The sequence below is a fragment of the Crinia signifera genome, chromosome 4 (genome assembly GCF_055691185.1).
Source record: "Crinia signifera chromosome 4, ASM5569118v1, whole genome shotgun sequence".
In the NCBI taxonomy this organism is placed as follows: Eukaryota; Metazoa; Chordata; class Amphibia; order Anura; family Myobatrachidae; genus Crinia; species Crinia signifera.
The window spans coordinates 52,214,860-52,224,903 of record NC_139220.1 but is presented as its reverse complement, the minus strand read 5'-3'; the positions used below and the strand labels follow the sequence as shown (position 1 = coordinate 52,224,903).

Here is a 10,044-nt window from a genome sequence, read left to right as displayed (position 1 = left end):
TGTTGTGTAGGGCTCCGTTCTGTACTATGCGATGCGCGCTCCCGCGCATCACATAGTACGGTACAAAAAGTATGTGCTGCACATACTTTTGTACTAGGTACACATCGGAATGGATCGCAGTGCATGCACACTGCATGCACTGGGGATGCGATCCGATGTGTACTTTAAAAGTACAGAATGGACCGTGTATGGGGGGGCATTAGACTGGCTGTGGTCTGATGACCCCATCAGCACTAGTGTAAGGGCGCATACACACTGGGCAAATTTTCCTTGTTTTCTAAGCAATCAGTCTAGATCGCTAAGAAATAAGCACACATTGCCCTGTGTGTATGCCCCATATCGATGGCAATAAGCATTCCTGCTCCTCGCCATTGCGTTTAGCACATGGAGTCAAGATCTAGCTAGATCGCCTGCATGTGCATTGAGACAGAGGGGTAGATGTATGAAGCAGGGATAAGAAAGGAGAATTGAACCAGAGGAGAAGAAGCCAATTAGCTGCTCTGTAGAATTTATATTAATTATGGAGGTTACTTCAGTGCTGATTGGTTAAGATAGGCCACTTCCTCTCCCTTATCACTGCTTTGTACATATACCCCTGTATTAGCACAAATCACCCATACACGTTGAAAATCGCCTGCCCTACATCACAAAGTAGAAAGTGTATGGGGCATCCATTCTTATGGCCTACGGGCCAGTGTTAAATGCACGAGCCATCTGATCAGAGAAAAACACAAAATAAGTCTTAAAAAAAAAGCTTTGTTTTTCAAATTTATTGAACAAGATATACTTTCAGCAACACCTATACATATTCCAAGTCAAAAAAAAAAAAAAAAAAAAATTTAAAAAATAACAACTGGTCAAAAGTCGAGTCAAGTCTGCAGCAGGCTTGCTTCCCTACCAAGCACTGCAGAAGCACATACAAATATGCCATTTTTACAGGTGTCCTACAAACACAAAATTGTAGAATTTGAACATGTTTAATAGTTACAATATTTAATATTGTTTAAAGTTCGAATACTGAAATATTAAGTTAATAAAATGGTCTCACAGTAAGCAACAGCTTAGGAAAAGGAAAAAAAAAAAATTAAGGAAATAAAAATAAAAAAAAAGGGAACCCCCCACAAATTTCCAGCCACAATCCAAATGCTCTTCTACATCCCCCAGGCAGCACTCATGCTCATGTTGCTAGACATTCCAGCAATTCCATTTACTCCCAATGATCCTCGTGTCCCACCACTGTAGTAGCTGTTATTTAATCCACTCTGACTACCTAGAAATAAAAGAAAATACGTTCAACACCTAACAAGAAGCCATTCATTTGTTAACGGGAGAAAGTTCATATTTAAATTTATACAGCAGTTTTCGCCAAATAGAAACAGGTTAGTCACTGATAACTTTACAGCCCAAAACATGATAAACTGTGGATATTAGAGCCTTAAGAGAACTGGAAAGTCTGCAGTCTATTTTTAAAGGATTCCAAAGTGGAGTCTTTTGAACTGTGCGGGAATGAGTTCCACCAGTCAAGACTTATTCTAGAGTTCCTTCACCCTTCTCAAGTTCAGCCACATTGAGTCAAAACTGCAAACCACTCATAGGTGTAAGTGACTGCATAGTGTTAAAAACAAGCTAGAACAGTCCATGAATTACTACACATCCATAATGGAGCCCAGTAGTACTGTGGTGGGAGAGGTAGGGGTGTCACTGTAGTATTGAGTATCTTAGAGACTACAATGGGCCAATCATTGTACATTGCAAGCGAAAGAATGAGATGTAATAAATACCATAACCACTCAAGTTTGCTTGACTTCCATATCCTGCTCCATAATTTCCACTCAGCGCTTGGGATCCAGGACTACCATAGTTTGTTTGTGCACCTGCTGTATAAAATACAAGAAAATAAACCATGTATAAATAAATATATATATAAAAAAAAAATAATCCATACTAGGAACAAGGATTATCATCATTTCCTACAAGTCCCAACATGGCATGCTGGTTTTGATGTTAAGCATGCTGGGATTTTAGCATCATAGCAGCTGCATGATACATAGCCCCGTAATACTAATATGATATAAATTTCCCTTAAACTGCCTGGACAAACACGATATCACAAAGGACATAATTCAGGAACCACATCCAGGAGCATGCAGTCATTGATGCTATAGACTGTCACTGCAGGAAAAAATAGGTGTTTGAGAAATTTGGTATACAATATTCAAGTAAATGGTGCCTTTACGGCCATCCTTAAGCTGTTATGTGGTGGTGTACACTTGTGCTTCGGATTGTCCTCATGTTCTATGATTAGCAGCCACTAGCATTTATATAACCTTTTATAATTTGATTTGTCCTGGACAACCAACCAAAGGCACCCCTGCAATAGCCTTGCACCACCAAGTCACACCGAGGTAACCAGATACATACCAAGTCCACCCATCATTTGATTGCCATAGACACCACTTGATCCTCCAGCTGTTGAATTAAGAAATAGTTCCACGTATCTGTGCTCTGTAAAGTAGCAGGTGACAAAATAGGTTACACATTGTTATACAATAAGAGACGAAGGTAAGCTACAAAAAAAAAAAAAAACGAACGTCTATTCAATAATATAGCCAGTGATACCTTTAGAGTAATCTCATTAAACAAAATAAAACACCTGTTCTGTAAAAGCATTATTAGTGTATAGCAAGTAGCTGCATTCTGTAACAAAACTGCATGATAAATGGCTAGACAATGGTCTTCTTACAGATTGTGCCTTCTGTAACCACGACGCTTACACATTCTATTCCACATGATTTGGGCTCTACCACCTGTCTGATACACCTCGCTGTAGAAATGACATCACTACAGAAAAATGCTATTTAGCTCTACCCTGCATCCGTAATGGTCAGTGAGATCTGTAGTTGGACCATTTTTGCTTTACATGGAGTATGAAGTGTCCTGCATGCGCGTCAAATTCAAAGTGTGCAACTGCTATTTGACTGGCAGCTATTAGCTTGCTCCAGGGTTGTAACATTATCAAGCTGAAGAAGTCTGCATAGCTTCTTTTATTCACTAGCAATGCATTTCATTTTACAGCTGTACCAACTCCAGATTACCTGCATTCTCCCTATTGATGCCTTCAAACCAAGATCAAAAGGACATTCAAAATACATTTTTTAAAGTTGCAGACAATGGAAATAAGTTCTTACGCATATTTGCTTTGTCTTTGGACATTGCAGCCACAGCATCCTCATGGGTTGCAAATTCAACATCGGCTTCTCCTGTTACTCTGCCATCTGCTCCAATTTCAATGTGAACTCTCACCGGGTTTAAAGGAGAAAAGAACTATAGACAGAAAAAAAAAAAAAAGTAGTGAGCATGCCTTAAAAACAGCTTTATGCAATTTAATATCTAAATAGTTTTAGGTTGGGGGCAAAAAGGAAACAGAATTGTGTTTACAAGGATATGTGAATAGACACAGCAGCATGAAACCCATGACAATGGTTTGCTGTGTACATGCCTGTTTTGAAGGGGGGGGATTACATTACACAAATTCCACATTCAGGGGCCTATAATTGATAAGAGTTCATTCTAGCACCCGCCAACTTCGAAAACCCATGCAGTTCCTGTTCCCTGCCTGGGGTGTCGCTGTCTGCTGTGATGTTTCTAGCACAGGTCTTGTTTGCATCAGTGCCGATATACAGACCACACTGTGCTAAAAGCACTACAGCAGTGACACCCCAGGCAAGCAAGAGGAACTGCATGGGTTTTCAAAGATAGCAGGTGCTAGAATGAACACTAATTGAGTAATGTGTAAAAGTAAAGCAATCACTAGAGGGATCACGTTACTTTCTGCTTTGGTGGCTGGCCACATTACTGCAGAGTACACTAGGGATCAGCGGCGTAACTATAGCACCGCAGCCCCCCCCCCCCCCCATCCCCCACAGACTTACCTATCTCGCTGGTCCCGGCAGCTCCGTTCTTCTGCTGAGGACCACCACAAAATGGCCGCCCCCATATAGAACACAGTTCTCTGAAATGGTCTGCTGTATTGGGGCAGCCATTTTGTGGTGGTCCTCAGCAGAAGAACAGAGCCGCCGGGACCAGCGCGATAGGTAAGGCTGTGGGGGATTGGGGGGGCGCCAAAAACGTAGCTACGCCACTGCTAGGGATGGAACTATAGACCCCCTCTCTGGTAACAATTAGGGCAACCGGGGGAAAGCTCAGGCATGTAAAAAAGGTAAGTCTAGCATTCATGTAGCTTAGAAACCTAGAAGGGCTGCTTTCGCCATCAGAAATGGGGGTTTATCAAATAGATCTCCTGCAGACCGCCGCATAAACATTCAGTGCATCTCCTGCTAGTATTCTTTGATAAATGATACACTAAATAGTTGTGTGCCCAATCTTCTTTCCAAAACCAAACCCCCAACAAGAGCCAGACCGAGCGCCTACATTCATACATATATTTCACGCATTTTAGTTTGTGAAATAACTTCCAGCAAAGAACAATTGCTTTCTTATAGCTCTGCTCAAATAGAACCAAAACAGTCACAAAATCAGCACAATACCGTACCAATCGTGCTTCAGCATACACAAGAACAAGGGACCCATGATGTGCTTGCAGTACAAATTTTAAAAATGTCAAAGTTCAAGAATTTGCCATAATGACCAGAATACATGTTCTACTCTGCATGCGCAGCAGCGAAAGAGGGTTCACACGATATTAATTACAAATGGTAGCTATGTGGTCATACTAACCCACTCGATTCTGATGTATGCACTCTGCCCTAGAAAGCCAGTGCTACAGAGCATATAGAGGGCACACAAACCGAAAACCTTTTTTATTACTACCAGTTATTTATATTGCACACACATCCTGCAGTACTTTACTGAGTAATGTATGTAGCATTGTACCGAGTGTATTGGTGTACTCACAGTGTAGATGTCTGTTTCGGTTGCTCTATAAGGGAGACCTCTCATATGCACACAGTGCCCAGTCGTGCTCTGAAAACTAGTCCCATCACCGTACCTTTGGTCAGACACTGAGGGAGCAAGAAGTATAGAATAAATGTCAGGGGAGGAGGCCGCCACAACCTGACAGGACAAAGCTAGCATAAAACCCACTTACCTCTTGCAAACCTCTGGTCCGTTCCAAAAGAATAGTCATTATATCCATTATACTCCTCATAGCCACTGTAGCCTGCATAAGGGGAGGAAAAAAAAAAAAGTTTTGTACAGTTTGACAAACTATTTACACCAATGTGATGTTTTTAGAAGCATACAGTTAGGAGCTGCTTTCCATATACATAATTGTCATCGCATGGGAATAAAACCATACCAGAACAAATGTTAATAACCAGACACTGCATTATACATGCAAAGACCTACCGCCTCCATAAGCACCACGCCTCATACGGTCAAATCCTCTTCCCATGTTATTGTAGCCTCTTCCTGCACCTGGTCTGTCATAGGGGCCTGGGCGCTGCATACCAAATTGCTTCCTGGGAGGATCATAGTGTGTACGAACCTCTGCACGACTGCTCTTAAAGATTTCTATGTATCTAAAAAAGGAATAATAATTTTAAAGTAAGTAATTGAGTTAACACTGCAAGAACCATACATGACCTCCCTACAAACGCTAAGCCATTAGTTTACAAAACTGCAGATTTTTTTTTTTTTTTTAAAGTATGTGTTTTCTTTTAAAAGCATCTAACAGTCATAATACTATTACATACACCTCGTTGATTGGGTGGTCTCTGTCTATGTGGTAGGTCATCCACTTCTATAGTGAACAGAATGAGAAGTATAATTTGTTATGCATAGTCTGTATACAGCAATTCAACCGTAATTGCAAAGAAGCCTTCTGTCTAGTAAAATCAATTTATATGATGATACACCATACACATAATTAAACAAAAAAATATAAATAAAAACAGTTAAAGCATCACATTTTCTTATGGCAACACTAATCCTAGAATACATTTTAAGCCAGTCTGAATCCACTTGTGTGCTTTAACTTACATGTTGAAAATATTAAAACATAAATAGGCGAATATTCTTTGTTAATGATATGCAACTATACCATAAGAAAAGTGACATCCAACCATCCATCCCCACCTGTGCCCTATTCTCTCCTTGTGTTTCTTTAGAGCCTTTTCAGCTATTTCCTGTGAAGCAAACTGCACGAAGGCCTCCCCCGTACTCCTCCCCTGGAAGTCCACCGGCAATGTTATCCCATTTGGCACGATTTCCAACCCTTCAACCCAAGGACAAATAACCCCAGTGGGGGGTTAACATTAAAAATTTACAAGCCCAGACAAGACAGTTTCTGTTTAGTGTTTTTTTTTTTGTTTTGTTTTTTTCATACACCAGAAAACATAAGGCAGTAAAATACGTTTACCAATGATATAAATAAAGAGGGGAGAAAAATAAATAAATACATAAGACAGCAATTTGGGATCACATGGGCCTAAAGAATAATAATAATAATAATAAAAAAAAAATCAAGTCACTAGTATTCTTTAAGGCAGAAGTGCAGTCTTAAGCTGTGTACACACTGGGGCGATTTCAGCACATATCGCTGGCAATATGGTCGCTGAGCGTTTCCATGTGCTGTGGGAAATAAAACCAGGAGCGCGCTCCTGCCGCCAGCCCTTCATTGTCGCTGGAGCAGGGCTAAAAATTGCTGGTGCACAATGCACTGCGCACCAGCGATTTCTAGTCAAATTGAGGTAGAGACAGAATAGCTTGCAATTTTCAGCCAAAATCGCTGACGAAAACAGTACACTGAGCAATATATTGCTGAGCGATTTTAAGACAAAAATCGCTCAGCGACCAAATCGCACAGTGTGTACACAGCTTAAGGGGACTACTCAATTGTTTCCCCTACAGCTGCCACTACTAGATGGTGCCCAACAGCTATTCAACATTGCTCCATTTGAGTACAATTGCCACCTGGGGAAAGCTCTTCTCGTAGCAACCGTAAGAAATTTTCAAAATCCCTATGGTTTGGTAGCTCCAATAGAGGTTTAGACAGGTTCAGCAGCACTATGGAGCTAAACCAGGTCTAATTGCGCAAGACATGGGTAACCTGAACAAATTAATTGGTCAGGTGCCCATCACAATTGAATTGCCCCCTTATTTGGACCAGTAACTCACACTGTGGCAGAATACACCAGACTGAAAGCTTAGGGGGGGGGGGGGGGGGGGGGGGGGGGGGGGGGGGGGGGGGGGTCGATCCTATTAGGTGTGGATGAGTCACTCTCAAATCCTCGCGGCGCCATGGGCAATTTACGGCAGACTGAATTCGCTTAGTGCACACACTTCCATAGGGCAAGCAATTTTAAGCTAATTTGGCCCTGCAAAGGGCGAGAGATAGGCTTAATTCGGGTGCAGTTTTCAGCGTTTAAATGGCACCAGAACAGCTACTCGCACCCTTCGGCGCCAATAGGATCGACCCCTTAGAGTGCAGATAAACCAAGTCTGTCCAGTCCTCAAATAGGACTGTTGCTTTGGTAATAAAGAAGGCCCATAGCAACATATAGTTTAAATGAAATGCTCGGATATGCTGCAACACACCTAAAGATGTATCTGTTTGGAGAGAACCAAAATATGGCAGAAAAAAAAAAAAAAAAAAAGGAATAGGCTGGAAAACAGACACTGGTCATTCAAATTGGTTAAATCAGTTTGATTTAATGAATTTGGCCAAAAAAAGTTTTTGTACATTTTCCAGCATTTGGGAGTAATGGTTGAGAATTGCTGACATTGCCAGATCTGTTCTCACCAGACAAACTGTAATACACCACAGATGTGGGACTCAACCTTAACCTCTGTGCTGCACATGCAATTTATGACAGTTTTGAACCTCACAAAAAAAATTCCCCCATAAGCCATTTTGGGAGTATTACAACTGTGAAATTAAAAAGGTCCACAAGAAAAATAAATGCTAGATAATCTATCAAACAAACAAACTGCAGCACCCGGAGACCGGTATTCAAAAATCTCCTCAGGTTATTTATTTTATTACAAATATTTCCTTTGCCACATATCAAAAATACTTGTTGGGGGGGGGGGGGAATTTTTTTTTTTTTCATAAAACACAAATCACAATCAGATCCTTAGATTTGAGACATACCTGAGAAAAACTGCACAATCTCTTCCTTGCTGCAGCCAAATGGTAGGCCTCTTAGACGAACAAAGCCATCATTTGCAGTGTCGGGACTGTTTGGACCCGTGTGCTTCAGAACCCAGTCCATTTCAACACTGTTGGACTTGAAAACTGTAAAATACAAAGCCATGTAAAATCCACCATAATAAATGAATACGCTCATCAATGAAACCTTCAAATGGATACTAAAGACCCCCCATACATTACAGCAATGTATCGCACGCATTTCCACCAACTCACCAGGTGGCTGGATTGCATACAACATATCTTACGCAATCCAAGCCATGGCTACGGGATCCAATGGATCCTTGGTGCAGCAGGTCGGATCTTCAGCTATGCGCAGTAGTCATAGGAACCTTCCCACCACAGTACTTATCTAGTGGGCAGGAGATGAGCCGCCGCAATGCAATAGACAAACATAAGAAGGTAGGTAAAGGCCAGATCCATATTTAAAGTTTCTGCAGGTGTGTTTTTGGGGATGGGTAGTGGGCACTAACTTTAAATACCAGCATGGTGCATCCCATTTACCCTGACAAGCCATGGATGCCCTCCTGCCACCCCAGCAATAACTGGATCCTAGTATGCAGCCTGTACCTTCCACATATCGGTGTCCCATGGTCTCCCGGTCTTTCTTCAGGGCTAGATTTAGGTCATCTTCAGTATCAAACTCCACAAAGGCCTCCCCGCTCGGCCGCCCTTCCCGGGTGTAGATAAAGTGGACTCCGCAAGCACCATTCAAGATTTTGGACTCTGCATGGAAAAATACAGTAATTTACACAGATATACTACAGCTGTATAGCAAATATCTGGATGCATGACAGACAGGAGGAGGTAGCACTCACCAGTGAAGAAGCTCTCTATCTCGTCCGCAGAGCAGGACCAGGGCAGCCCCCGGATCTTCACCACGTTGCCCTCTCCGCCTTCCGACATCTTCTCGCTCTGGCTGTGTTGGCTGGGGCGTGGCTTTGGCTGGGCTGAGGGGAGGGAGAGACACGTGACCACGGGAAACGACTCCGTCACACAAAGACAAAATGGCGGCGGCAACGCGCCTCAACGGGCAGCCGGAACACACGGAGCTCACCGGCCGCAGCTTTGTGTGTGTGTGTAAATATACAGAGACGTGCACACATATACAATGGCTGCGGAGCATACGGTTCACGGAACTAAGCATAAACGTGAATCAGCCATTGCGCGCGGCGGGAGCCAGGCCAAGTAAGGGCCTCACACAATAGCGCGCTACGTAAGATTAGTAAATATCGAACACGGAAGAACTATCCCGGGAAGCAGCGGATAGATCGCCGCACGTATAATAGCGCAGCCTGCGGCCTACAGGGCACAGACGCCAACGGACTAATAACTAGTAAAAGGGCCGACACGTCCGCGGCGGGCTATAGACGCAAAGAGCCGGCTCTCCGCCTGTTCTCACCTTAGTCACCGTGCTGCGATCACTCCAGGGCCTCGTGCGTGTGTATGAGAGACGCGGTACACAGTGTATATAAGGCGGGACCTGCCTGCGTGACTACCCCTGCTGCTGCTGCTGCTTCTGTAACGTTCTGCCCGCGCATGCGTTCCCTTAGGAGACCTCCCTGGTCCCGCCCCCTCCCGCGCCCCTATTCTGATTCTGTTACTGTACACACACAAACGAAGCACGCAGTGTGCTGCCGCTGCCGCTGCTGGCTGGCTGGCTGGCTGGCTGGATCTGTGTGGCTTTGGCTGCTGCCGCCACCCGGTGGCGGGAGCAGCTATTTCCTGAGGTTTCTGCCATGCTGCACTGGTAATTTCAAAGAACATACATTAGGCAAACTCTGAACAGCGATACTTGTTACGGGCAGCGTATGTGGTTAGCACACTCCTGGTTAGCAGAGTGTGCCTCCTGCCTGGCACAGGGCGCTGCTGTG

The 10,044-nt window shown here is 43.3% G+C and overlaps 1 protein-coding gene across 3 annotated transcripts; it reads right to left on the bottom strand.

Moving 5' to 3' along the window:
* Positions 1–750: 750 nt before the first annotated feature.
* Positions 751–9,730, bottom strand: LOC146074051 (heterogeneous nuclear ribonucleoprotein H2-like). 3 transcript variants are annotated; one of them, XM_083181757.1, is made up of 12 exons: positions 9,573–9,730; positions 8,989–9,120; positions 8,741–8,896; positions 8,114–8,257; positions 6,097–6,235; positions 5,368–5,540; positions 5,108–5,179; positions 4,915–5,021; positions 3,189–3,324; positions 2,422–2,505; positions 1,782–1,877; positions 751–1,270 (listed from the first exon to the last, which is right to left on the bottom strand). In XM_083181757.1, exons 2-12 carry the CDS (start codon positions 9,074–9,076, stop codon positions 1,152–1,154), a joined length of 1,314 nt encoding a protein of 437 aa, XP_083037883.1. In that variant the 5' UTR covers positions 9,077–9,120; positions 9,573–9,730; the 3' UTR covers positions 751–1,151. The 3 variants fall into 3 exon arrangements, with proteins under 3 accessions (XP_083037883.1, XP_083037885.1, XP_083037884.1); XM_083181759.1 differs by having other exon boundaries at positions 1,782–1,874; XM_083181758.1 differs by having other exon boundaries at positions 8,989–9,115; positions 9,573–9,716.
* Between the last annotated feature and the right edge of the window lie 314 nt (positions 9,731–10,044).

Bases quoted from the DNA above. Each gene is read 5' to 3' on its own strand.
- LOC146074051 (XM_083181757.1), bottom strand. From the start codon at position 9,076: ATGTCGGAAGGCGGAGAGGGCAACGTGGTGAAGATCCGGGGGCTGCCC. The intron at 5,541-6,096 runs GTGGGGATGGAT...TTCCTTTTTTAG, and splicing joins AAGGAGAGAATAGGGCACAG to ATACATAGAAATCTTTAAGA. The intron at 3,325-4,914 runs GTGAGTACACCA...TTCTGTCTATAG, and splicing joins CCGAAACAGACATCTACACT to TTCTTTTCTCCTTTAAACCC.